The 27,926-nt window shown below is 57.4% G+C and overlaps 1 protein-coding gene across 4 annotated transcripts in view; it reads left to right on the top strand.

The window, feature by feature from the left end:
* Nucleotides 1–27,926, top strand: part of GRM4 (glutamate metabotropic receptor 4) — a 97,462-nt gene that overhangs the window by 10,232 nt on the left and 59,304 nt on the right. For 3 of the 4 annotated variants that reach the window (XM_024766122.1, XM_024766121.1, XM_024766120.1), the window contains exon 2: nucleotides 24,954–25,170. In XM_024766122.1, the coding sequence (XP_024621890.1) occupies nucleotides 24,954–25,170 (217 nt within the window). Of the gene's footprint in view, nucleotides 1–14,962; nucleotides 15,049–24,934; nucleotides 25,171–27,926 lie in introns of those variants that run through there. The other variant, XM_024766124.1, reaches the window with a different exon arrangement.

Here is a 27,926-nt window from a genome sequence, read left to right as displayed (position 1 = left end):
AGAGAGAGAGAGAGAGAGAGAGAGAGAGAGAGGGAGGGAGAGACAGAGGGAGCCTGGTGTGCTTGTGGGGGCCTGGCTCTCCCACCTGCCTGAGGCTGCAGGAGCTGGGCCTGACCAGGCGGCCGCCTTCCCCACAGGGGTCGCTCTAGACAGCAGGATGGCCTTGGGTCGAAGCTGGAAGGGGTTTATGGGAAGCCTGAAGTGTGAGGAAACGTTAAGTGCCTTCTAAGTACTTTGATTATTTTAAATTGCTTAAGTGGTTTCTAAGATGGTCCTAAGTATCCTGGTGACAAAATCAATTAGGAAAGTACAACAAACTCAGTAAGAGGAGAGTAGCCCCCTCACCTGCCTTCCCTGCCCCCATTCCCACCTGGGCCTGGCCGCTCAGCCTGGACCAGGACCCCCTCCTCTCGCCTCCCAACATCAGACTAGGGCTCCCCCACCGCCTGTGCTGGGCTCTCCCGGCCTTGAGTCCTGACCCATCTCTCAAGCATTTCAGTTGGTGGTGGGGGAGAGAGGGTGTGTGTGTTTGGGGACTTGACAGGGTCTCCTTTAAAGATGCTTCTGTCTCCGGAATGAGCCTTTTGTCTGGCCGCTGGGGGACCTGGAGCACCGTAGGCACGGCCTCCTTTTCAGTGACAGCATTACTGTGTGAGTGCCTCAGACCTTCCCCTGGGTGTTCAAAGGAGCCAGAGGACGTACCCCAGCCCCTGGAGTACAGCCTGGAGGCAGCCACCGCTCCCTGCGTGCCTTCCAGAGAGCTCTCAGCCTGGGCGTGGCTGCCGTGTCACACACTCCAGGCAACATTCACCAGCACGTGGGGGGGGCTGCACACGTGTGTTCTCGCCCTCCATTTTCACACATCCGCAGCCCCTGCTGGGTGAGCTCGCACTGCTCTTGGGGTTCGCCTCTGTCAGCGCGAAAGGGCTTTGTGTGGCCCCCAGGACTGCCTGCTTCCTGTCTCCTCAGGACGGACACTTAGTAGTTCCTGATCTTGTGCGTTTACAAAGAGCCGCGATGGGTAATTTTGTGATTGGCCACTCCGCAGGTCTCTGTAGGGTGAATTCCTGCAGACATGTGTTGGGGCAAAGGGCAAGCGTGTTTATAATTTCTTGTACTCTTGCCAGCAAGGGGTGACGGCTGGACTCGGTGGCGCCCCGTGGCCGGGACCGTGGCCCCAGAGGAGGTCCTGTGGCTGATCCTGACTTGGCCCCCGTGCAGCCTCGTGTAGTGGATCGTGGGAGGTAGGGCCGAGCTGGCCTCTGGGCCTCAGCTCAGGAGCTGCCCAGAGGAGCGAGTGGGCTCGTGCCATGTCTCACTGGTGGCTGGTGGGGTGTGAGGTTTCTGAGCCGCTTCCTCGGCCGTGTCTGTGCACGTCCAGGGGGCTCTCCCTCCACAAGGAGTCGTGGCATTGAAGGCTGGGGTGCTGGGTGCTGGGAAGCAGGAGGTGGCAGGCCCCTACCTAATTGGATAGGTTATCCTGGGAGTGACAGGTGTTGAGGTGCTCCCTTTGGGGGTGGGTGGAAAGGTGGATGTGGCAGGTGCAGCGTAGGAGGCAGAACCAGGTGTCCTCCATGATGCCATGGGCATAGAGCACGGGGGTGGGGAGAGGTGCCCAGCTGGACTCTGCTGGCCTGAGGCCGGGGGACTGTGGCTTCACTTGATTCCTCCTCAGGAGGAAAGCTCCCAAAGCCCAGGAAATTCAGCTCCAGGATTGCAATCCAGCATGGTGGCTGAGGGAGGGTGTGGACAGGGGGCCAGTGCAGCAGGGAGGGGAGATGCCCTCACTCGCACCATTTGCTGTGGGCAGGAGGGATGCATGGCAGGAGGGGTCTGGGAGAAGGAGGCAGGAGCCCCAGGGCTCCCAGGGTGGCCTTGCCTTGGTACCCATCTCGTGCACCTCAACTCCAGCCCTCCCTCCAGCCCCTGCCAGCTCCAGTCCAGTTCCCCGGGGTCAATTCCCTGACCACACCTCTTGCAATGTCCAATCTGCTAACCTCTGCTTCTGATGTCCCCTCAGCCCCTGAAGAACGCTCTGTCTACCTTTTCTTTACATAAAAAGTAGTTGAAGTATAACTTATACATGGTAAAGTACACAAATTTCGAGGGCATTACTTGATGAGCTTTTATAAATTAAGATACAGAACATTTTCAGTTCCCTAGAACATTCTCTTGAGCCCCTCCCAGTCCACATCCCTCCCTCCCCAAGGCGAATTGGTAGCCTGAGTTCTAAAAGCATAGATTGGTTTTTTTGGTATGTTTGTTTGTTTTGCGGTACTCGGGCCTCTCACTGTTGTGGCCTCTCCCGTTGTGGAGCACAGGCTCCGGATGCGCAGGCTCAGCAGCCATGGCTCACGGGCCCAGCCACTCCGTGGCTTGTGGGATCTTCCCGGACCGGGACACGAACCCGTGTCCCCTGCATCGGCAGGTGGGCTCTCAACCACTGCGCCACCAGGGAAGCCCCCATAGATTAGTTTTGTCTGGTTTTGAGCTTCATACAACCAGAGTCATACAGTTAGTCTTTTGTGTGTGGCTTCTTTCACTCACATTACCTGTGAGATTCCCCCATGTGGTTGGGTATTTTGATGATTTGCTCTTTTTCATTGCTCTGCACTATTCCACTGTGTCATTGTTTGTGTAGTTCAGCATTCATTTACCCATTCTGCTGCTGCTGGACATCTGGGCTGAGTTCAGGGTTTGGCTATTAGGAATAAAGCTGTTCTGAACATTTGCGTACATGTCTTTTAGTGGACATTAGTGCTCATTTATGTTATACATATAAATATGAGTAGATACGATTGCTGGCTCTTTGGCTGCATGAATGATTAGATTTAGGAGAAGCTGCCAAACATTTCCCTAAAGGGATTATATTCCCGCCACATTTTTTTTTTGCTTTGGAAATTCCACCTGTGCTTCAAAGGCCCATCTTGAATGCCACCTCTCCTGACACCCTGATGGATAACAGCATTGGTCACTTGGATGTCAGCTCTTCAGGGCACGGTTGTGTCCCTTTTCTTGTCTGCTCTATCTCTAGGGCCTGGAACCTGACAGGTGCTTCGTAAAATGAATAGTTGGATTTATGTGCCTGGCCCTGTGTCAGGAGTTTCACATAGGTTATCTAATGCAAGTCACTGGCTAGGAAGTCCGTCGCACTGGCCCTATTCTACAGGTGAGGAAACTGAGGCTTGTCCAGAAAGCAGTGGAGGCCTGCAGCACTGCCTATCCCTGAAGCCTCTGCTCATTCCGCAGTTCTCAGCGGCATGTGTTTGGAATTTCTTGCTCTTTTTCAGCTCGCCCACTTTGATTTCACTCGGCCTCATATTCTAGTCCGGGGGTTGTTGAATTAAATCTCGTGGGTGACCTAGTTAGCTTGTGACCCAGCCAGCTCCTGAAGGATCTGTCAGCTTTTTCTTCATCCTGAGCCTGTGCCTTAGAATCAGGGTTTTCCAGGTTGGGATGGGGTGGGAAGGCTGAAGAAACCCACCCGTATGAAATTAAAGCCCTCTTCTGGCATGGCCAACGTTTGTACCTTGTCAAAATCCCTTTCCATTGGTTGTGACAATTCCTGAGGTCACAGCCTGGCCACCGTCATTTGCATTTTCCGAGTGAAAAAATTGGAGCCCAGGGAGGCGGGGTGACCTGCCTAGAGTTGTCAAGGAGCCTGGGGAGGAGCTGAGGTGAGGGCCTTGAACTCCTGCCTTCCAGCCATGTGCTGTAGGATTGTAGGGGTGTGCTGGGAGTGGATGGAGAATGGGAGTTAGGCTAAGAACCCACCAAGGCTTGTCCCAGGGCCGCTTTGGGGAGCTGGAAAGGCTCTTTCAGGTCATCGATTTACTAAATGGTCTTTTAGAGCCCTGAAAAGTGTGCTGGGGTGTCTCAGGGGCAGATCCCCAGAGGAGCCTGGAGGCTACTGTCCATGGTGCTGAAACAGGACGGCTGTTGGGAAGCAGAGGAGGGGGCAGTAGAGCCGGGCTTGGGGGCGCTATAGCTTCCCAGGAGGTGCTATCCTGCCAGTTTTGATGGGAGCTGGGCATGTGGCCGGGCAGACGGTGCAGGCGCCTTGATATTTTAATTGAAGCCTGGAGACACGGTTACTCTCTCTGCTGTGCTAACAATGTACGGAATAAATAATTCATTGGTGGCTGTGTTGTGCCTGCTGTTCTCAGCCATGGGGGTGGCCACACGTGTGCTCAACATGCAAGCTGCTGGGTGGGCCAGGAGCTGCTATTATGGGCTGGTGGCTGGACCAGAGGCGGTGCGTTGCCGTTTTAACAGGGCCCTGGTCACCTCTCCACCGCCGCGAATCCGTTTCCTCCCAGGCAACCCCCAAGGAGAGGTGAGTGGAATGCGGGGCCAGCTGCTCCTGTGTGCTGCAATTAAGTGGCACTTAAAGGTCCATGTGTCCTCAGAGCAGCCTGAAATGGCAGCAGCCTGGAGGAAAGGCCCCTCTTAATGGGCACTCTCCCTGGGCTGTGTTTGAACTGGTTCCATTGGATTCAGCAAATATGTATGGAGCTCCAAGTTTGTGCAGGATACCGGAGCAGGTGGTGGGGATGGGAGAGATTGCCAGTGAATAAATCTGGGTCCTTCCTGGATGCGGAGGTATGACATGCATATGATTTGTCACAGCTCAAGTTGGGGGTGTGGGAGGGCTGTGGTGGAGGTACAGGCGAGGGTGTGTGGGGGCTCAGAGTAGGGAGAGGTCGGTTCTGACAGGGCATACATGGGGTGGCTGCCTGGACGAGGTGTCCTGCAGGCAGAGAGGGAACCGTGACAGTGCTCCAGTGGAAAGGACAGGTATGGTTGGGACTTCAGGTATGTCTGGCATGGATGCAGCAGGGCTCCTGGCATGGGAGAGGGTGAGGGAGTTGGGATGGATTAGGGGCTGAGGCCAAGAGTGTGGGCTCGATGCTGCAGGATGGTGCCTTGGTCCGATTTGGGGGTTAAGGTATTCCTTTGGGTGTGGAGTGGAGGTTTGGTTGCAGGCCGAGGCCTGAGGCTGAGAGAATGGTTAGGAGACTGATGGAACAGTTCAGACCGGAGGTTATGGTGGCCTGAATGATGGCCTTAAGCATACTGTCATTCATTCATTCATTCATTCAGCAATCAGATAATTAGTGAGTCATATGTTAGTCTAGGTTAGGAATAGAGCAGGGAACAAAAACACACGCAATCCTTGCCCACATGGAGCTGACCTTATAAAGGGGGAGAAAGACAGTAAGCAAGCAGTAATTCAAGAGGTGACAGGTGCTGTGGAGGAAAACTGCAGAGGGCCAGGGGTTTCGAGAGTGATGGAGGAGGTGAAGAGCTCTTTTAAACCAGGTGGTCAGGGAAGGGCCATTTGAATATAGGCCCAGGCAAGTGAGGAAGGGAACCAGCTGCCTGGATGGTATTGTGGGTGAAGGGCACAGCCAGTGCCAAGGCCCCGAAGCAGGAACATTCTTGGTGCATCTGAAGAACAGGGAGGCTGTTCAGAGAGGAGGAGAAGAGGCGGCAGGGCTGGGTCAGCAGGAGCTCCGGGTCCCAGGACAGAGAGTGGCTGTTCACTCCAGACGCACGAGTGGCCTGTGGAGGGTTTTAAGCAGAAAGTGATGGGATCAGATTTATGGTGTCAGAGGCCCCCTGGCTGCCCTGTGTGGGCCGAAGGTGTAGCCGTGTCAGAGGCAGGCATGGAGGAGTTCATGTGTAATAACCCTCCCTCCCTCCCCACTCCTCCCAGGGGGCAGTCAGCCCCCAGCCCTCCTCCGCAGAAAGCCCCTGAGGAGGCTTCCAGGAGGCCCGGCAATTCTGCAGAGCCCTGTTCTTCCCGCCCCCCTGCCCCACGCTCCTGGTCCCCAATCCCTGACGCACTGCGGCTGGGACCCTCAGCCACTGCTGGATGTGCCTTGTTCAGGGCCCTCTCTGGGCCTCAGTCACCATGAGGTAAGCATCGTGGCAGATGTCTCCCTCACTGAGTTGATGTGAGGTTTAAATGGGAGAATGTCTGTGAAAGCTGTAGAGGGAAGGCCATTATTATTACAGATTTCACAGCTAGAGGGCAGACAGAAGGGAATCGTTGTAGGGGGCCCTGAGAGTAGTTATTTAGGAACCTGTGGCTCCAGGTGGCGGTCCTGGCTGAAATATGCCTGGATTAAAAAGCTGCAGGGAAGAGATATTTAGGGAAGCACATGCCGGACAGACTGCCCAAGGAAGTGGTGGGTGTGGGGTGCACCCTTGCCCTGAGGGTGCTGCAGTGACCCCCTGATGTCTGAGCCCTGGGTTGAGTCCTGTCCTCACAGGAGGTCCTTCTTCGGCTTCCGCTGTACCCTGTGCCCCCTCTGGCCCCTTCCCACCAAGAGGTTGGGGCCAGGAGGGTGTTTCCAGCTGGAAACTGCTGTGGGCCCCAGAGTGTCCTCATCTGGGGAGTTGCTCACGCTCCCCGCCTTCCATACCAAGCCTTTCTCTCCCCCACGGAGAACCTGGGGACTCCCCAGCCTCCAATCAGCTCAGGCCCAACCTCAGGAACCTCCCTCCGTCCCTCCTCGGGAGGGTGGTTGAGTTATCTGCCGCTCATATGTTTGGCAGAGAGCTGGTGGTGAGACCCAGACTGGGAGTGCGTTCAATGTGGGGCTCCTTCTGGGGGAACCCCTCTGATTGCTGTCGGCAGCCGTGGATCTGCTGAGGCCCTCCAGGAGCTGCTTATAGAGCTGTGAGCGGGAGACACTGCCTCCCTGGGGCTAGGGGAGAGGACTCAAAGAAAGGGCCTGTTTAATTTAATTCTATGTTTTATTGCTCGTTGGATAAATAACCTTCATTGAGATGGAAGGTTGGGGGGATGGACAGGGAACTTTGATTAATTTCGAGCTGGTTTCTCATTTGTTAATTTTCTCCCAGTTCAGCAGGATTATTAAAACAAATTACCGACACTGTTCTCTCCTCCCTGGGCTGGAGCGGGGCTTGGTTCACAGGAGTGATCCTGCCTCCCTTTTCCACTACAGTTATTTAGGTACGACTTGGGGCAAGTGATGAGGCCTCCCCTGTCTCGGGGTCTCTGGGCAAGGCCCCCATTTCTTGTTGCGGATCTTCACGTCCCTGCAGCCTCATGGAAGTGCTGGGCACCCAGGGAACGGTGGGAGGTGCTAGCCAGCCAGGGCGCTCTCCCTCCAGCAGTGCCAGTTACCTGGGTGGGCTGGGACCTGGAGTGAGGGACAGGCCTGCCAACTCCAGCCCTCTCCCCAACCCATGGTATCCAAGGGAGCGGGACAGGCGGACGAGCATGGCAGGCGGGCTCATAGTCTCTGGGCTGCCCCTCCCCCTGGTGCCCAGTACCTTCGGTCCTCCTCAACCCCCACTGACCCTGTCTAGGCTCATCAGCCCTCGCCCACCTTGAGCTCTGCCCCTGCCAGGCTGGATCTCCTATTGGTTGGATCAACCTGCAGAAAAACCGCCCCTTGACGGGTGGTGATGGGGGAGAGTGGTCAGCACTTCCCTGCTCGCTGTGGGCAGTTGAGAGTTCCAGCTGCTTGATGGGCAGCTGGGCAGGGCGGTGACAGTTCAGGGGGTGTTATGAACATTCTTTTGTGCTCCCCAAAATGCACAGTAAATGCTGCCCCTGCCCATCCTGATTGTACAGGAGTGTGTGTGCACGGGCACACACACACACTCGTTCAGGTATATTTAGCACCATGAGCCACTGTCAGCACTTGTGCTTGTGTGTCCAGGATGTGTGTGTGGGACTCAGGGCATGCTTATGTGAGCTTGTGCTCCTGAATATGGGGGTGGGTGTGTCAGGTACACTCAGGTAGACCTAGTGGGCATGCCTGGCTCAGGGCGTACCATGTGTCTCTAGGTGTATCTGGGTGTGACTCAGGTAATTCTGTGTGTGTAATGTATGCTCTCGTGTCTGTGTACCTGGCTGTATGTGGAGTGGGCAGGGGTGAGCACTTTGCGTATGTGTGTGTGTGTGTGCCTGTGTGCGTGTGTGTGTGTGCGTGACGCCCTCGGCACATACACGTGAGCGGGTCCTTTGGTTTTGGTGGACTGGATCTGCTGGCTCCTGGCAGGGCTGCCAGGTGTGTCCACGTCTGTGTCCGTGTGTGCATGTTTCCTCCTCCCTGGTCCCTGCCCCCATCGGCTGATGCTCTGGAGCATGAGACTGGATTACCTGGAGTGTCCACCTGGGCAGGCCTTGGCTGCCCTGAGGGTGACCATGGGGAGACCTGTCTCTGCTTGGCTCCGCGTTGCTTGGGGGACACAGGGGTCCCCTGGAGAGAGGCTGTTCCCTGTGGCCTCCTGACCCTCCACTCCCCCAGCCTGCCCTAAAGGACCTTCTTGCTGTCTTCATCTCCAGGCCTGAGCTGGAGGAAGGGGTGGGTGAAGGAGAGCTGCCAGACAGGATAGACGGCCCTGAAGCCTGGGCTGGCGGGGGACACCAGCTTGACTTCTAACTCCTGAGGCTGGGCAGTGGGTGCGGGACGCCTCAACCCCTGTGACTCACAGGCTGTTGAGGCTGCCAATCCTGTGAGGCACAGCTCACTCCAGACACTTCCTCCAGGAGAGGCGTGTTATATCAAGTTGAGTGAGAAGGGCCACGGGTCAGGGGACAGGGAGGGGTGTGGGGCTGCTTGAGATGAGCTGTTCAGTGACAGCCTCTCTGAGAAGGTGATGTTTGATCAGAGATGTGAATGAGTGAAAGGGTGTACTCTGTGGCTCTGCGGGGGGAAAGCCAGCCGGGCAGAGGGCACAGCACGTGCAAAGGCTGTGAGGCTGGACCATGCTTGGGGCTCAGGCGCTGTTTAAGGAGGCCAGTGTGGCCAGAGGGAAGTGAGTGGGGGGAGGGTTGGTAAGAGCTGAAGTCGGCCAGGCAGCAGGCGTTGGGGAGATGCTTGGGAGGCTTTGGGCCCTTCTGAATTGTACCTGCAGGTGCCCGCTGTCTGCTGGGCCTGGCTGTGCTGGGGGACGGGACCCCTCTCCGGGCTCTGCTCCCAGCGGCTGCTCCCAGTGGGACCTGCTGAGGCCCGGGCTCATGGGCAGACCTTTGTCAACTCTCTGGCTTTATGGATATTCTGGGGCAGGGGCCTGAGTCGGGGGGACCAGGTGGGAGGGGCCAAGATCCGCTCCGGGCTTTCCTCTCAGAGAAGAGTGTCAGCTCAGATCACCAGTTGCTGGAAACTGGGCATGTCCTGCCTGTCCGCTCATTGTCTGGACAGGCCCCAGATGTGCTGGTGGCTCTCGCTGTGGGCTTGGAGGGAGGCCAGGCAGCAGGATGGAAGGATTCCTGCTCTGGCATTGGTGGGCCTGGGTTTCCATCAGTAGCTGAGGGATTGAGGGCCAACGACTTCTCTCCTGTCTCTAGGTCCTTGCCCATGAAGTGCAGAGAGCAATGTCCACCTGGAAGGGGTGTTGTCAGAATTAAATTAGTGAGGTTAGAAGGCCCAGTCACAGGTCAGACCCCAGAGCAGACCGGAGATGAGCATGACGGGCAGCTTTCCTGGGAGGTGCCCTCAGGATGGAGGAGAAGTAAGAAGGGAAGTTCCAGCGCCACTGCCTTCATGAGCTGCTACCTCGTTGGGTGCCCAGGACTCATCCCACCTGGGCTTCTGGGGGGACAGTGTAGAGCAGGTCCTCAGTACTGGGCTGGACCGTGCTGTCCCCATCCCATCACAGTACCAGGCACACTGTGGTCGCTGAACGGAATCAGACATCTGCAGGTTTCTGCAGTAGACGGAAGGAAGCAGAAGGGTCTGGGGAGAGGTTCCCCCCCAAATCATACCTGCCATCCTTTGGGAGGAGCTGGGCCCTTCCAGGCTGGAGGCCGAATTTCTGGGCTAAGAAGCACAGAGGCAGCACAACAGAGCTCGGGTGTCTCAGAGGTGGTTCAGGTCAATCCTTACTTCCACGGGGAGGGGGCAGAGGCTGATGGCAGGTGGAGCCCAGCGGCGACAGTTCAGATGCATGCATGGCTTTGGGCAAGTAATTCAACTTCTCTGGGCCTCGGTTTCCTCACCTGTAAAGTAGGCGGAATGCTAGTACCTTGATGACAGGTGTCTGGTGAGGACGAAATAAATGAGTGCTGAGAACAGAGCCTGGCACATAGTAAGCATTCAGTAAATGTCAGTTATCACTGTGATTGTTATTTTATGATTATTAGATGCGAAGCCTGGGGCACAGGATGGAAGAGGGTCTAGTTTGAGGTCACACGATGAGTTAGTGACAGACTAGAATTCAGGCTCTTTCCACCCTGGCCAGATCTCAGAGCCACAGAAGGTGCCGGCAATGGGGGTGAGAGGCGGGGTAGCTTCCCCTCCGCTCTGGGCTGAGTCCCTGGCCCCTCCTCAACCTGCTATGTCACTGGGGCAGCTGGAGAATCCCCAGGAGCCCAGTTATCTTGAAGGAATGGGCTTGGCCCAGAGGAGAAGCGGGCAGCTGACCCCAGAGAACTTGTTTGCCCCGCTCCTGGCTTGAGACTCTTCTTTTGGTCTCGGGTGCGCTCAGAGTTCAGGGGAGGGCTCACTGAGAGTTTTGTCATGGAGGGAGACACTTGGAGCTGGAGGGCTTTTGGGGGGAGATAGATACTTCTATCTCCACACACACCCCTGGGCCAGGCCACCCTCACCTCTTACCTGGACTAGTGCAGTAGCCTTCCCAATGCACTTGGTGGTTCCCATCTTGCCCCGGATCTGTTTCCAGTACGACCATGGCTCATGCTATATCCTCCCATCCTCTCTGTGTTTTTGCCTTTCCTTGAACCAGCCACAGGGCCTTTGCACCTGTTTCACCTTCCATCTGGGTTGTTCTTCCCTCTTTACCTGGGTATTGCCTACCCATCCTTCAGGTGTCAGCTCACTGCCCCTCCTCAGGGAGCCCTCCTTGGGTGCCCTGACCAGATTCAGGCCCTTATTCCAGGCTCTCACAGGTGCCCCCGCACCACCCCCCGACCTGTTCCCAGCAGAGGCTGTGATTATGTATGTGTTGGTGTGCGTATCTGGTTAGAGACCATGTCTCCCACAGGACTCAGCTCCACGGGGACAGCGGTTTGTCTGCTTTTGCACACTGTGGTCTCCCCGGTGCCTACCATGGTGCTGGGCACAGAATGAGTGCTCAGTAAATATATTTTATTTTTGTTTAGTAAGTTTATTTGTTCATTTTTGGCTGCACTGGGTCTTCATTGCTGCGCACGGGCTTTCTCTAGTTGTGGCGAGTGGGGGCTTCATTGCGGTGCGCGGGCTTCTCATTGCGGTGGCTTCTCTTGTTGTGGAGCACGGGCTCTAGGCGCACGGGCTTAGTTGCTCCATGTGGGATCTTCCCAGACAGGGATTGAACCCATGTCCTCTGCATTGGCAAGCAGATTCTTAACCACTGCACCACCAGAGAAATCCTGCAAATGTATTTTAAATGAATGCATGATGGGATGGGAGGCCCATATCACCTCCACCCTTGCGAGGGCCCAGAAACCCTTGTTTTGCAGATGGAGATGGGGCTTCCGCAGCAAACATCCCCCAAGAGGGAACTCTGGGTTAGAACAGCACCCCGGGTACACCTGCATGGGATGCCCTTCTTGAGGGTGCTGGTGAGAGATGGGTCAGAGCCAGGGGCTGCCAGTGCCTGAGGACAGCGGTGGGCGCAGCCAGGCATCAGAGAAGCCCCTGGAGGTTGGTGGTGCCCCCTGCAGGCTGGGTTCTCAGCAGCTGGCTCCATCCCAGGGCCCCGGGAGGCAGTGCTGGGTCAAAGCGGGGTGGGCAGGGGAGAGATGAGCTCTGCAGGTGGCTAGTTGTCAGCCTGCCCAGTGGTCTTGGCTAAATTGCTGCACTTGGCCTACCCATTCCCCTGTCCAGCCCAGGGCTCAGGCTCTCTCGCTCCAGTGGGGCCTCCTCCCTGCCAGCCTGGCTGTGGCTGAGCTGTGATATAAATTACCTGGAGTGATGGTGATGTGACTTTTATCGACTTGCGTGTTCGATAATGTTTGTACATCCCATTATATCATATTATATTAATACAGAGCCATATATTCCACGCAGCGCAGCACATTTACCTGACTTGGGAGAACACTGGGCAGATGCCGTGGTTCATCTCTCCCCGCCTGGCCACGCCCCCATCGCTGGCCAGCAGGACAGTGCCATTACAGATGCTCCAGGGGCACCCTGTTCACTGAGGTCGTCCCGGCCCCGCCCCCGACGCCCACAGCTTGGGGGTGGGCTCAGCGGGTTCTGTGGAAGAGGCTTCTGGATGGCAACCCCACATCGTGGAGGCCCTGTCCTCTGTCCTTACCTTGTGAGTCCAGGGCTCATTAAATCTCCATTGAACAGATGTGGAAACTGAGGCTCGGACACGGGAAGTGTGTGTCCAAGAGATGTAGTGAGGAAAGGCCAGGAGCAAGGACTCTTGGCTCCCCATCCTGGCTGCTTCCCAGGGGCAGGGATGGTGTGGGCACAGGGCAGGAGGCTGGCAACGTAAACGGACTATGTGCCAGGCAGGGCGTAGGAGTGAGAGGGCCCAGGTGCCGGAGTCAGAGAGACCTGGGTTCAAATCCTGCCTTGCCACTTGCTGTGTGATTTTGTTTCCATATTTTCTTGGGCCTCAGTTGTCTTATCTGCAAAATGACGGTAATAATAGCATTCACTTCGTGGGGTTATTGTGTGCAGATTAAATGAGAGAATCCCTGTGGAGTGCTGGGCGTGGTGTAGGAGCTTCTGAAGGGGTAGCTCCTGGACCTGCTTGGATTCCGCTAATACCCGCGTAGCCTCCTGCCTACTGCTGCCCCACCCGGCTCTCAGGATGCCCAGCCCCCGGCCCGGCCGGTTCTGAGTGCCTGGTCCCTGCTCAGCCGCACGCTCACCTCGGCGCCCTGGGGTACGGCAGCCCCCTGGGCTGGTCCCGAGCCCCTGCCCCTTGGACACTTGGGTGTGGCCTGGTGCCCGGTGCTGCCCGGTTCCCTGGCCCACAGGCAGCCTCATGGCATGGAGAAAGCCCAGCTTGGCCATTAGGTGGGCCTGGGTGTGGCTCCCGGCCCCAACGCTAGGTGACCCCAGGCACGGGCCTCAGCTCTGAGCTGCAGCCTCTCCTGTCAATCGGGGCGAAGGAAACCTTCGCACTCCCTCAGGGTGTGGTGAGAATCAACAGGAGAGTCTGTATCAGTAGCTGCCGCACCTGGTGTGTATCAGACACAAAGTAATGGCTCCTGGCAGCTTGGATGTTTGTGTCTCTTTCCAAGCTTTCATGTCTGTTGACAGAGGCCGGTTCTCACCACTGTGCCCACTGGGCAGATGAGGAGACTGAGGCTCACAGGGGCAGTGACTTGCCTGCAGTCTTGCAGCGAGGCAGTGGGCAGAGGGTGTGGTGGCCTGCTTCTCACCTCCGGAAACCTGGGCTTTGGGCCCTTCAAGGAGAAGGGGGTGCAGGCACGGCAGCCCCATGGGGCTCCCCTGGCCCCCACCCTTCCTCCCCAGACTCTGGGCTCCTCCGTCCCTCGGCCTCCCCCCACATGTCACTCTTGACAAGGTTACCGAGTCAGCATGTAAAACCTGCAGAAGTGAGTGTAATTTATTGATCTAAATTTTGCTTATGAAATAGGACAAGTGCTGATTTGAGGATCTTGTTTCCTCTCGCCCTTATGCCGCCTGCTCCCCCGCCTGCTCTTATCTGCGGTAATTCCCCCGAGCCTGCACCAGAACCCGCTCCTTTGTCAGCCCTCCACTCTGCGCCCTCTATTCTTTTCCAGGCTCCGTGCCTTATTGGCGCCCGCCCCCCCTTTTTTCCTGGGCTCCTAAGAAAACATATAATGTTTAAAAGGGTGAGACAAGGTACTGAATAAAGCACTTTCTGGGGAAATATTTGTTCAAAGGCGTGTTGCCTGCATCTGTCTGGTTCTCTCCTGGAAAACATAATTCAGAGCAGGCCTGGAAATTAATCCAAGTGTCCCCTTGCTTTCCTGATAAGAGAGTGGGTGGTTTCCCGGGAGGGGGAGACATAGGTGGGTGGGGGATGGCGCCCCCAACGAGCGCCTTCTAGGATATCACTGTGAAATCAGGGGAATAGGGCCCCAGGAGGTGCATGAGCTGAGCCCTGGGGTGGGAGGAGGGATACCTCAGAGCATCTTCCGTGAGCAGGGCGCTGCTGTGGAGCGGCCCCCTTCCGCAGAGCAATGCCCTCCACTTACCCAGGTGAAGTGTCAGACCATGTGAGAATCAGAACTCGGTCGTCTCTGTCGCCTTGGCAAGGCCCCAAGGCTCTGAGCCTCGGTTTCCTCACCTGTCTAAGGTGCTTGGGGCCCTGCTGAGCTTGTCCTCAGGCTGGCTGTGTGGAGGGAATGAAGTGGCCCCTGCATTTATTGAGCCAAGTTCTGTGCCAGGCATCCGAGGACACAGTGGGGCATAAAAAAAGGCCCCTGGATTCATGGAGCTGATGTTTTAGGGGGAGGCGGATAATAAATGAAATAAGCAAGTAAATCTAGAGCATGTTAGAAAGTGATCATTGTTATGGGGAGAATCAAAGCAAGGGAGGTGGAGATGGGGTGCAGGAGAGGGACGCTGGATTGGTATTAAATAGGGTGGTCTGAGAAGGTGATGTTTGAGTAGTCTTGAAGGGAAGGATATGAGAGCGCGAGCCACATGGGTCTCTGGGGAGACCTGGGGGAAGAGCAGTCAGGCAGAGGGAACAGCCAGTGCAAAGGCCCTGAGGCCGAGTGTGCCTGGCATGTTCAAGGGAACAGCAAGGAGGTCAGTGTGGCTGGAGCCACGTGAGTGAGGCCAGGATGGTAGCTGGAGATGAAGTCAGAGGTAATGTGTTGAAAATGCTTTGTTAAAATGCCAAGTGTTGTTGATCATTTTGACAGATGGCCCTAAGCTGAGCAGTAAAGGGCATTTTATTAGCACCCAGCAGGGGCTCCCAGAAGAAGGCTGGTGTGTGAGTTTCTCAGGAAGAGGGGAGACCTGTTATCTCTCCTGTCTTCTGCCACCTTAAACATTTCAGTCCTTCCAGCTGCAAGATGATACGAACTCTTCCCATACTATTTCCCCATTACGAGGCCAGCAGGAAAAAGATGCCCCTTGTGACTGTGGGGCCGTGCTGTGGGTGGGAGGTGGGTGAGGGTCCTGGTGAGGGGCCCTGACCTGGGCAGTGGGGCCCTGGTGGCAGTGGAGGGACCTACGCATGTTGGCTGTGCCTGGGCCCTCGGGGGCAGTCGGGGGCCATGAACCCACTCTCTGGCAGCCAAGGGTGGGGTTGGTGACCCTAATTAAAAGCTTGGATCCAAAAGGCTTGATGATGGAATTTCTAATTAAATCAATTTCATCTCGTCTGGGAGACAGAGGTTTGCATATGATAAGCATGAAATTAATAATTATGTCCAGAAATTAGCTGTTGCTCAAAGCAGAGCCATTTACACAACCCTCTGGGGCCCCTGCCCCCCCACCCCTGCCCGATCCTTTGTGACGGGGACAGATGGACCACTTCAGCCCATAGTGTGGTAGCCAGGAGTGGAGGTGGTGGCTGAGCACAGAGGGGTAGTAGGGCTGGCTCTCCCCGCTGCGGCCACAGTCGATGTGGGCGGCCCTCCTTGTCACTGGAGGCTACTGCCGTCACCCTTAGATTCTGTGCATGTTTGTGTGTGTGTGTGTGTGTGTGTGTGTGTGTGTGTGTGTACGTGTACATGTATGTGTAGGCCCACTTGTGAAGGGGGGAGGCTGAGGTTTTACCTGACAGTAAAATGGGCTCTGGAGCTCATCCCTCTGGGTTCAAATCATAGCTCAATCACTAGCTGTGTGCCCTTGCACAAGTTACTTAACGTCTCTGTACCTAAGTTTTGGGAAAATGGGGAGAATAAGAGGGCCCACTTCACATATATTGTAAGTTTAAAGGTGTTAGTCATATAAAACCACTTTGCACAGTTCTTGGCACACAGTAGGCACTCAATAAATGCTCATTCTCACGATGACGATGATTACATCTGTGTGTGTGTGTGTGAATTTAATTCAGTTCAGCCCAAGCCAGCCTGTGATGGGTGTGAACCAGACACATCCAGGCTCTTGAAGTGGAGGTAAATAAGACCCATTCCTTGCTCTCCTGGAGCGAGAGCTTACGCCCCCTGTGTCTGTCAGCATCAGGAGGAGGTGCTGCAAGAACAAACAGCCCCCGCATCTCTGTGGCTTAAAATACGTAAACTGAATACTTGCTATGTTACATGTCCACATGATTTGGCTGAGTGCTCTGCCCACCTCCTCAGGGACCAGGCTGGCCTGGAACATTGCTGGTCACGGTAGCAGGGGGAACATGTACCCTGTAGGGTCTCACAATGGCAATGAGATGCTCTGGCCTCGAAATGGTAGCATTTTCTGCTCCCAGCTTAGTGGCCAGAACATGGCAGGTGGCCCCGGCCAAGCACGAGGGGCAGGTGGTTGGATTTTGCCAGGTACCAGGAAGTCAGGGAGCTGGAAGTGTCTCTAAGGACCAGCACCCATGTTAGTCACGTGTGGGCTCATTTAGTGTCATCTCTCCTGCTGGAGTGTCAGCTCCATGAAAGCAGGGATTGGTCTCTGTGGGTTTGCCCCAGTGCCAAAGATTGTGCAAGGTGCTTAGTGGGTGCTCAGGGAAGCACTGAGTGAGTGAATTCATGATGGAATCAACAGAGTTTCTGAGGGGTGTGGGTGGGCTGGGAGCCTGTGGGGGGAGGGGAGGCTGGTGGCCACAGGGCGGCCCAGGCGAAGGGACCACGTGGCTTTGTGGGCAGATTTCGCTGTCTTTTAAGATAGTACTTGCAGCCTTGGAGACTGATGTCCATGTCTCGGTCAAGGAGGGGAAAGACTGCTGGCCTGAGGGGCCTGTGTGACTTGGGCAGAGGAGGACACCCCATCTCCGAGCCTGGGGAGGGGCAGAGCTGGGGAGGCCGAGTGCCCTGGGCAGCAAGAGGGGCAGAAGGCCTAGTCAGGGCACCCAGGGTGGGCTGGGCAGGCTGATGGACTGTGCTGGGGCAGAGGTCGGCGGGCCCAGGCCAGGCCGGGACACATGGCCCGGCCCCCGGTGACCCGGTGCTCGGGGTCCGGAGCTGGCGGCTGGGCTGTGTCCGCAGGGTAATGGGATCTGATTGATGACGGCGTCCTGAAGTGAGTCACCCCGGGCCGGCCTGGCCTGAATTCCCACAGGGTCTGTGGGACAGTGGCCGGTGGCCCCCAAATGGCCCAGTGGGTTGGGGGGAAGGTGGTTGTTGAGGGGAAAGACCCCATCGTGTGGCTGGGATGAGGCACTGGGCAGCTGGCAGACCGTCCTTCCACCTGGGGCCCATCCCAGCCCTTCCACAGACCACGCTGACCACAGACCACCCAGACGCCAGCCCAGCCCCCTGCCCAGGGCATCCCCCACTTTCCAGGCTTTGGAAGCCCGCTTCTCTGCTCTTGAACCCTGGGGTCCCTCTCAAGAGTCGGGCTGTGTCAGGACTGAGGGCAGGTGCCCCTCTGCGTGCTGGGTCCCCCCACTGCACCCCCCTCTGCCGTACCCCAGTTCCTTCACCTGATTTCCCTTCCCAGCTGCCTTGAACTCCCCCTGACTCCCCTCTCTGCACCGCCCCATTTCTCCTCTTCAATCTGTCTACACCCTCGACCCACCCTGCCAGCCTCTGCTCTCTTCTCAGGACCCACAGTCTGACTCTCCCTGCAGTGAATCCCTCTTGCCCCCAACCCGGCACTTCAGCCTGGAGGCATTTCACTCTGAGGACCTCCTCCCCCAACCCCCCCCCAGCAGGCTGGTTCTCTGAAGGTGGGTTATTTATTTATTTTTTAAAAATAAATTTATTTACTTATTTTTGGCTGCGTTGGGTCTTTGTTGCTGCACGCGGGCTTTCTCTAGTTACGGAGAGCGGGGTGCTACTCTTCTCTGCGGTGCACAGGCTTCTCATTGCGGTGGCTTCTCTTGTTGCGGAGCACGTGCTCTAGGCACTCAGGCTTCAGTAGTTGTGGCGCACGGGCTTAGTTTCTCCGCGGCATGTGGGATCTTCCCGGACCAGGGCTCGAACCTGTGTCCTCTGTGTTGGCAGGCAGATTCTTAACCACTGTGCCACCAGGGAAGCCTGGAAGGTGGGTTATTTAAATCCATGTCTTTAGCGCCTGGCTGAGAGGAGGTGGTCGCTGATCCACAAGGGTATGGGGGGCGCCTACTGTGTGCCTGGCTCTCAGTGAGATGCCCTCCTGTCCCGAAGGCCCCGGGGAGGGAGAGGTGGGCTGGCAGCACCTCTGCTCCTCCCGGGCACCGTCTCTGCAGCAGAGGGCGCGTGGTTCAGGCCGTGAGAGGGGTCGGGTGGGAGACGACGGCGCCCCAGGCCTTTGGAAGCTGGGCTTCTGCCCTCTCGCCGGCTCTCTGAACCATACATTCCTGCCCGAGCAGCTTTCATGTACCTAAAACCTGGCTGGCTGCCTTTTATCTGCAAAGAAAACAGCCGATGCTGAGAGCTGGGCAGTCGAGGCCTCATGCAGCCAGGATCAGAAGGGCAAGGAGCAGGCAGCCACCCCGGGGTCTGACCTGCCCCATGCAGGGTCCTCTGCTCCCTGAGTGAGAGGGGCTGCGCCAGGCAGGTGGGGGTCCTGGGGTCTGCCTGGGTCCTGGCCTGGGTCGGGCTGGTGGCCAGAGGGGGCTTCAGGATCCCGGCCTCAATCTGTGGCTGCCCGGCCTGGCTTGTGGGTGGAACAGAAAGAGCAGAGTCGGCTGGGAGGGTGTGCAGGGTCTGAGGCCAGGACTGGGGGACGGTGAACAGGGAGGCAGGGGAGCTGGGTCTGTGCCTTGTTTCTGATTTCTCCTGGCTCTGATACTCAGAGGGCACTTTCATCTGTACGAGCCTCAGTTTCCTCATCTGAAAAATGGGCACAATGGTCCCAGTCTTGCCTCCCTCTCTAATAATATCTGGTATTTGCTGAGGGCCCCCATGTGCTGGGCACAGTTTTTTTTGTTTGTTTGTTTTGGTTTTTTTGCGGTACGTGGGCCTCTCACTGCTGTGGCCTCTCCCGCTGTGGAGCACAGGCTCCGGACGCGCAGGCTCAGCGGCCACAGCTCACAGGCCCAGCCGCTCCGCGGCATGTGGGATCCTCCCGGACCGGGGCACGAACCCGTGTCCCCTGCATCAGCAGGCGGACTCTCAACCACTGTGCCACCAGGGAAGCCCATGGGCACAGTTTTCAGCCCTGTATGTGTTCTCACTAATGCAGTCCTCTCTGTTGTTTCTGTGACTGCTTTATAAGGGTGGGAACTGAGGCCCAGAGAGACTGCCTGCTTGCCTAAGGTGGCACAGCTGGATGGCAAAGCTGGGTGGCACACCCCTGGGCAGGTTGGCTCTAGAGAGTGCTGAGGCGAGGGTTAGGGAAGAGGAGGGAGGAGGAGGGGCTTTTAAACACTCACGCTCACAGGAAGAGGGTTGGGATTCCTGTCAGGTGGCCCTAGGTGTCCGTGGTGATGGCCCCGGACATCCAGCTGCTTGACTCGGGGTTCCCCAGGCCTTGCACAGGTCAGGGTGGGGGGTTCACCCCTGACTGCTGTGAGCAAAACCCTGGCCTTGACAGAGCCCTGGCCTCCAGAGGCCGTGGGGACTGGGCCCTTGCGGCACTCTGAGATGTTGGGCAGCTTCCTTATCCCCCGACACTCCTCTGGATGGGGTGGGATGGGGACCAGCCACTCTCAGGGGCTCCTCAGATTCTGCTGGTTGGGGAGCCAGTGGCCCAGAGCCTGAGCTGTTGGCACTTGGGGCGCCACCTGCATCCCAGCCAGCGTCTCTGTGCCCCGGGGGGTGTTTGGGGCTGCTGGCCAGGCCTGGGGCAGGTTCAGAACAGATTCAGGTTGGAACACACAGATACACATACATGTACGTGCTTACACACACGTGCATACACGTACATCCACGTGTTCCCTCTGCCTAAAAAGCCCTCCTTCAAATACCTACGGGCTGCCTCCTTCACCGCCTTGGGGTCTTGACTCAAATGTCACCCTGCCAGAGGGGCTTCCCTAGGCCTTCTCCCTAACAGTCCCCTGAACTTTCCTGATTTCTTTTTTCTCCTGGGCCCCATCCCCATCTACCAGCCCTGCATCGCCTTTCCATCGCCTGCCCCTGTCGACATGGGGTGCCCCACGGGGCAGTGTCCACCGCCTACCCCTGCTCTCAGAGCTGTGCCTGGCAGGTCGTTGGCGCTCGGTGACTATTGGTAAGAGGAATAAATCAACGAGTGTGCTGTGTGCTCAGGGCGTATGCTCCAGCATGTGCTCGCACGTGCGCGTGTCACACAAACACACATGTGCTTGACATTCATCTTCATTGTTGCTCAAGCCCGGAAGCAGCTTTTGTCTTTCCCATGTGGCAGGGACCTCCTTGTCGCTCCAGAAGCCAGAGAGAGAGAGAGAGAGAGAGAGAGAGGGAGGGAGGGAGAGAGAGTGTTTACTCATGTATTTCCCCCTTCAGTCACTCACCCTTTTCGTACTTTTGTAAGCATGAGGCCCTGCGGGGTGCCAGCTGCAGACACACGGTGTGCCACTCATGGGCATCCCACCTGCCTCCTCCCCAGGGTGTCCCCCAGATGCAGTGAGTGTTGGGTTCGGGGGTGGGATGAGCGCAGTTCCCCTCGGTGTCTCCCCAGTGGCCTTGCCCAGCACAGCGTGGAGCGCCTCAGAACGCTTGTTGAATTGATAAGTTGGCCAAATACCTAACACGTGGGAGGACAGGGAGGATGTGCTCGGTGCCCCTGGAGCAGCCCGACTTGGTGCTGAGGGAGGTCTGAGCAGGCTCTCTGGAGGATGAAGGCTCCCGGGGGGGCTGCGTGGAGGAGGTGGCACTTGAGCTGGGCCTTGATGCACCAGGAAGATTTGGATGTGGGGAGATGAGGTCTTGGGCTTTGTGGGCAGAGGAAGGCCGGCAGAGAGGAAAGAGAAACAGGCGAACAGATGGCCCCAGAGTAGGACAGCCATCGTTGGTCAGGGCTGCTGGAGTCTGACTTCTTGCTGACTCTTGTCCCATGAGGGCGCAATAGGAAGGTGTAGCATCCCCAGCACCTGGAATAGTGCCCAACACACAGTTGGTGCTCTAAGTGTTGGGCGACAGCAAGAGGGAGGCAGAGAGGGAGGAGCTGGCGGGGGGACAGGATGGGCATGGCTGTTGTGAAGGAGAGGAATGTTTTCTGAGGAGAATGTTAATCCAGCGCCTCCCTCCCTCTCGGCTGGGCTGCGGGGACAGTGAGAGCTGCGGAGATGCCAGAGCCCCACTCGGGCCAGGTTGTCACAATCCCCCTGCCCATGGGGTCCCCAGGGCGGTCCTTGCCTCTGCCCCTCCACTCCAGGCTGGGGTGGGGACGGGAGGGAGGGGAGCTTGGGGGGACCTGCCAGCCCCAGGAGATGTCCTCACTAAGCAGTAACTCTGTGACTACAGTGAGAGAGCTGGGGGTGGGAGGGGGAGGCACTAGGGGCAGTGCTAGAGGGTAAAAACAGAGAGAAAGCTGCCAGGAGGAAGTGCAGGGGGAGGGATAATAACTCATATCAGAGCTAACCCTTGAGTGCTGACTGCCCGCCAGGCGCTGCCCCTAGCACCTCCTGTGAGTTCCCACACGTGACCCTCACAACCTTATGAGAAAGGGATTGGAATTATTCCCATTTTGCAGAGGAGGAAACTGAGGCCCAGAGAGGTGAAGTAACCTGCCCCAGGTTTCCCAGCCGGTGCATGGCAGACCTGGGATTTGAATCTGAGCGGTTTAACTCCCAAATCACTGCTTCAGGCCATCCTCCTGGGCACCTCAGGAGGGCCTGGAGTTGAGGAGGGAGCCTGCAGGGGGCGGGGTAGGAGGAGCTGGCAGAGGCGATGTTTACGAGGATGCTGGCTTATCTCCTGGACCCTGTTCAGGAAGCTGGCTCTACCCCTCCGCAACCCTCATCATCTCAGGGCAGGGTCCCTGTTCCAGGATCTCAGGAATGGTTGGGGGCGGCGCAGGGGCCCCTCCTGGGCTTCAGAAATCAGAGGCCCTGAGCACTCCTGCAGGCTGACACACACACACACCTGCAGGAACCCCATGCTTGGCCCTCCCACCCTTTATGGGAATGAGGGTGTGCAGGGGCAGGGGTGGTGCCTGGGTCTGAAGCCGGCTGACGCAGGCTGAGCTCACTGGGGGAGGCTCTGAGTCCCGGCACCTGGACAGCCACCTGTCCATCTGCTGTCCCTGCCCAGGCTGAGTGCCCGGATGGGAGGGGAGGGGGGAGGTGGCTTGGAAGGAGGCCCGAGGGGTGAGAAGTTGCCTCGTGTGAGCTGCTCTGGCCTGTTCTGCCACCAGCCCCAAGACCTCCCTGGACCTGCTGCCCCTTGTCCGAGCAGGCACTTTTGACTCCGGCCCTAAGGCCCTGTGTTGGGAGAACACATCAGAAGTAGGAGAGAAGCCGCTTCTAATCAGGAGCCGAGTGGGTTTCTGGGTGTGTGATTAGGGCCGGCAGAGGTGAGCTGGCAAACAAACACGGCCATCTGCTCTCAGGGACCTGCTGTGGTGGCCCTCATCTCCGTTGCCAGCTCCAGATTCAGGGCGCTTCTCTTCAGAGGGATGACCCCAAGGGTGACATTTATTTTGTTCTGTTGTTTTACTGTCAAAAATTTTAAATGTAGGCATTTCAGACACGCACAAAAGTGCAACAAACAGGGCAGTGTACCTTCGCGTCCACACCGGTCAACAGTTGTCAGCGCTTGGCCAGTGCTATTTCTTCTTCCACGCGTTCCCACAGCGATTCTTTTGAAGCAAATCCCAGACCTCATCATATCACTTCACGCCTAAATATTTTAGTACATATCTCTGAAACGGTGGGTCTCAACTGGGGACAGCTTTGTCTGCCGGGGGACATTTGGCAATGTCTAGAGACATTTTTGGTTGTCACAACCGGGGGAGGGGTGTGCTACTGGCATCTAGTGGGTAGGGGACAAGGGTGCAGCTAAACATCCTACAAGGCACAGGACAGCCCGCCAACAAAGAATCACACCCCACTCCCCTCCACAAGCGTTAACAGCGCTGAGGTGGGGAAACCGCGCTCTAAGAGCTAGGGACTCAAAAACCAGCCAGCCAACCGCAGCTATAATACCATCATCAGACCTTAAAAATAATGATACTTTTTGAATGAATCATCAAATGTCCAACCAGAGTCCGCATTGTAGGGGGTGCTGCTTTCATGCTGAGTGCCCTCCAGGGCCGAGAGGACTGGGCTAGTGTTCAGACACTGCTGACTCAGGCAGGCAGAGGGACGCAGGTGCTCTGGGACATTCCAGTGAGGTCTGCTTTCTAAACACGTGCTGTATTTGCATAGTTCTACGTGGAAAACATACAGAGAGTCTAAGGTGGGAGATCCTGCCCAACCCCACCTCTAGCCCCTGGCTGTCTTCCGGGAGGCAGCTTTGCCCCTGTTTAGTTTCAGAGCAGGTTGAGTATATACCCCAGTGGAAGGTGGACCCCTGCACTGTCCCTGGGGGGTAGTCACACCCTAGGCAGAGGCCAGGTGGGCAAACCCATGTGCAGGGGGCTCCCGGTGTCCTCTGGCTCCGGAATATTTTCCCACCCTCAGTTGCCATGTGGACTAAAATTCTCGCCATTAATTTTTTTCTGCCAGGATTGAATCTTAATTATTCCTTAGGGGGAATCAATCTTCGATTTAACATCAGCCCAGATCAGTATGCCCAGCCCTTCACCCTGTCACCGTGGATGACTGAGGGCAGGGTAAAGGGTACACAGGAAGGGTACATGTTGGTGTGGACCAAGGCAGGGGGTGGAGAGCATGGGCCACTGGCCAGTCCTGGGGAGCCAGGGCAGACGAGAGCCCTGTGAGGAGGGCACCCGGGATGTGGGCGGGGGGAAGGTGGGGGAGGCTCAGGAGGGTCCACAACCCCTTTCACCCCTTTCCCTTGGGAATGTTGGATGTCAACCACAGGAGGAATGGCACCTTGAGAGCTCCGTGTCCCACCTTTGCCTGGGGGGCCAGGTGGGAGGTGTGAGGGCAGGAAGGTGCCCTGTGACTGGGGCAGCCGGGCTGGGGCCAGGAGGCCCGGAGTCTGTCTGCCGTTGAGAGGCTGTGGCACCGGGTGGGCCCTTTGTCCCAGGCTGCGGAGAGAGGGTTTCTCGGAGGCCCCAGTCTCTCTGGCCTTCTGGGATTCAATCTGTGGGGTGGGGCGAGGGCTGCGGGAATTGGAACCTGGGCTCTGTCCCCTCTGAGCTGGGCAGGAGGAAGGAGCCTGGGCCCAGAGAGAGCTGTGGGGATGGGGTCTGCTAGGTGGTGACAAGAAAGGCTGCCTGGGGGCAGGGAGTGGACCAGATAAACGCTCAGGCCCCTCTCACCACCCTCATCCCCACCCCAACCCCATTTCCACTCCATCCCTGGCCAACCATCTGGGGATTCTCTCCAGCTGGGATGTTCTAACTCTTTATGGAAATTGAGGCACCCAGAGGATCCCGTGGTGTGTGTGTGTTAGCTCGTGCATGTATGTGTGTACAGGCATGTGCGTTATCTCCTAGGACTCTGGGGTGTGTACGTGTGTGTTATTGAGGGACCACCGGCCACAAGACCCAGGTGAGGTGGGCTGGGAGACTTTCTAGAGGAGGGCTTGATGCTGACATGCCTCTCACTTCTCACCCTGATGCCAGCCTCACTCCTGCTGGGAAAGGGGAGAGGCCTGGGGAGAGACGGGAGCAGGGGAGCTGAGTGGGGGTGGAAGGCATTGGGACCCTGGGTAGAGCCAGGGGTGGGGGGCTGACCAACCATTTGCCCACCCTCTCTGGGCCTCAGTTTCCTCCTCTGTCAAGTGGGGCTGGGACCTATTCAGCCCATGTCAAGGGGTCTCCCCCAGGACGAGAGGAGGCAGTGCCCATGGGAAGGGCTGGGGGGGTGGGGCGGTGGTCCCAAGGCCATGGGATGGGAGGCAGGTTGGGGTGTAGGGGCTGGTGCTGGCCGGGCAGGGTGAGGTGCCAGCCGCCCCCATCAGTGGCCCCTCTCGCCCCCAGATCCCCCAGATCAGCTACGCCTCCACAGCCCCCGACCTGAGTGACAACAGCCGCTACGACTTCTTCTCCCGCGTGGTGCCCTCGGACACATACCAGGCCCAGGCCATGGTGGATATCGTCCGTGCCCTCAAGTGGAACTACGTGTCCACGCTAGCCTCGGAGGGCAGCTACGGTGAGAGTGGCGTGGAGGCCTTCGTCCAGAAGTCCCGTGAGGACGGTGAGTCCGGCGCCCGCCCTCAGGGTCGTGCTTGGGGACAGGGGGATGTCACAGTGTGGTGGCCGAGCACTGCTCGGGAGCCGCTCCCTGGGTTCTGCCTTGGGCTCTCCTGCCCTGGGCCACCCCCTCATGGGCCTGAGTTTCTCCTCTGAGCCTGTGGCCTTGTGGGCGGGTGGCTGGGTGACTGCTGGGGGCTGGGGGTGGATGTGAATGACTTTTGCGGACATGGCTGGGCAGACGGAGGGACTGTCAATATCCCCAGCATGGGAGCTGATGGAACAGCCCCTGTTCTCAGGCAGAGAGGAGGAGAAGGAGGTGGGGATGGAGGTGGGCTTGTTCAGTGGAGTCTCAGGGACCCAGGAGCCAGAGGCCAACCAGCAGCTTCTTGGAGCAAGGATTTGTTTGAGGGACTGGGAATTCAGAATCCTTAAACTTGAGCCGTGTGGTGAGGGGCAGGGGCTGCAGTGGGGCTGTGCCGGCCTCAGGGAAGTAGGTGCCCTGTGGGTGGGATTCGGGGAAGGGTGGGAAAGTGACGTGCTCTCCTCGGATCCTCCGCACTTACCACAGGCCCCCTTGCCCCGCCGAGCTCACTGCGTTCCTGAATTGCCATCCTCAGAGTGATAAAGCTTCTAGTTATCAGCAAGCAAGGAGAAGCTAAGCAAGCAGGGGTTACCTCCACGGCAGGCCCAGACCTGGGCCTCTGGCCGGTCCTTTCCGATGGTCACACTGAGGCAGGACAGCCTGTGTGGGACTGTGTGTGTGGGCATCCAGGGCAGCAGACAGGCCCCTGGGTAGGGGGCTCCGCCTGGGCTGGTGAGCCCTGCCAAGCTGATTCAGAGCTGTGGGGGCCAAGGGACGGCTCCCGTGCTGCGTGGGGCATGGAGGGAAGCAGGGAGGCCCTTCCGCTCCTGGCGGACCCTCCTCCCCGCAGACGGGGCCCCTCTGCCTCCTCTCCTGGCCTCTCCCAAGGCCCCGTCTCTAAATAGCTCACTGTGGCGCCCTCGACCTTGGAGGATGGCATCTCTATATTTATACCCGGAGAACCCCGGAACTCTAATTGTTTTTCCTAAGGACCACAGAGTGTCCAGAGGCTGGCGTTGGTAACACCCTGCAGGCATAATCCTGCTATAAATCTCAGACAAGCCCCTTTAATTGTACAGCCGAAGCAGCTCGGGTGCTTGTAACCTGGCGGCGAGGGCGGCGGGGTGGTGGAAATGGGGTAGTGCTGACTGATGGCTGCGGCTCCAGCAGCTGGGCCCCCACGGAAGGAAGCAGGGGGTGGACAGACCCCATTCCCACCTGCAGGCAGGCTGGGCAGTGTCAGACTCCAGCCCCCCACCCCCCGCCCCTCCCTCTGACTGCCCACAAATCCTTTCTTTCTTTGCTCAGACTTGGGTACCTCTCTGCACTGGCTCCACCCATCCTGCAGGCTCCTCTTCTCCCTGATGGCTTGAGTCCTTCCCCAAACGAGCCCACTGCCTTTCTGATTCAGGTGCAACCTCTGTTGGATTTGGGGACAAAAGTGCTGGCTGGGGGCAGGGACAGAGGTCCAGAATCTTAGTGTTCGGTTGTGTTTGGTCCCTGCCATAGGGACCTGGAAGCCATCCCGTGTACTCAACATAGCCTTCCCTATGCTGCTGGCACATGCCGAGCCCCTGTTTATACCGGGTGTTCTGGGTAATCTGCCCCACCAGATGAAGCAGGTACCCCCGTTTTCCAGGGAAGGAAGCTGAGGCTCAGAGACACCAAATAATTGGCACCAGGTCACAGAGCAAGTTAGAGGTGGAGAAGGGATTTGAATCCAGGCGAGCTGGCTCCAGGACTAGAGGTCTTAACTGCTTTGTATTTTTGTCACTCTGTCTTCTGCCCATTTCCCACTGCAGTAACTAAGACCCATGTGGACCAGTCCTGTGCAAGGGATGGGGGTATGACAGTCACGCGTGCGCACGCGCGTGCACGCACACACACACACACACACACACACACACTTGGCCTGGAGGGACACATGCTGATGTGTTAAGCGTGGGAGAGGCATGGGATTCGGGTGAGGTCAGGGCATTGCATTTCGGCTAAAGCTGAGGCTACTGTTTGAATTTTCTGCAAGCATCTAATCAGGCATTGAGTAGTTAGAAAATAGAAAGTCTACTCAAGATTTTTAAAAGGAACTCTAGAAAAATAAGAGAACTAGCTACTCTGCCCGGGCCCAGCACAGGGGCACAGCTGTGCCCCTGCCGCCTGCACTCCTTCCCATTGCTGAGGGTCTGGCCTCCCACCTGGCCGGACCTCCCTCATCCGCAGACCCCCTGGCAGGGTGTGCAGCCCCAGGGCCCTGGCTGGGCAGCTAGGTCTTCCTGCCCGGCCTGCTAAATGAAATTTGATTTGGAGAACCATCTTTAGGCAAATGAAAAGAAAAGGAGAGAGAAAGCCATGCTCCAGCTGCCCAAATTGAAATCAGAATTGAGCGGCCAGTAGAAAGGGGCCGCTGTACCTTTTGCCTAATTCCTGTGAAAGATTAAAGATGTCTTTGGCTGTATATCGTATTGATTCGTCCTCTGAAGTATAAATCATCTTCGCGTTGCTCAGAGGAGTGCCAGGGAGCGGGGAGGACGGGAGGGTGCGCTCGCCAGGCTGAGGGTGTACATCAGAGCCCTGGTGAGAGCTCAGCCAGCAAGTCCTGGGTGCCTCCTGTGTGCTGGGCTCTGGTGGGTCCTTCAGGGAGCATAATTATGGCCTTTTTTTTTTTTTGCTGTATGCGG

Source organism: Neophocaena asiaeorientalis, unplaced genomic scaffold (genome assembly GCF_003031525.2).
Source record: "Neophocaena asiaeorientalis asiaeorientalis breed wild unplaced genomic scaffold, Neophocaena_asiaeorientalis_V1.1 scaffold46, whole genome shotgun sequence".
In the NCBI taxonomy this organism is placed as follows: Eukaryota; Metazoa; Chordata; class Mammalia; order Artiodactyla; family Phocoenidae; genus Neophocaena; species Neophocaena asiaeorientalis.
This window is presented reverse-complemented; position numbering and strand designations above follow the sequence as displayed.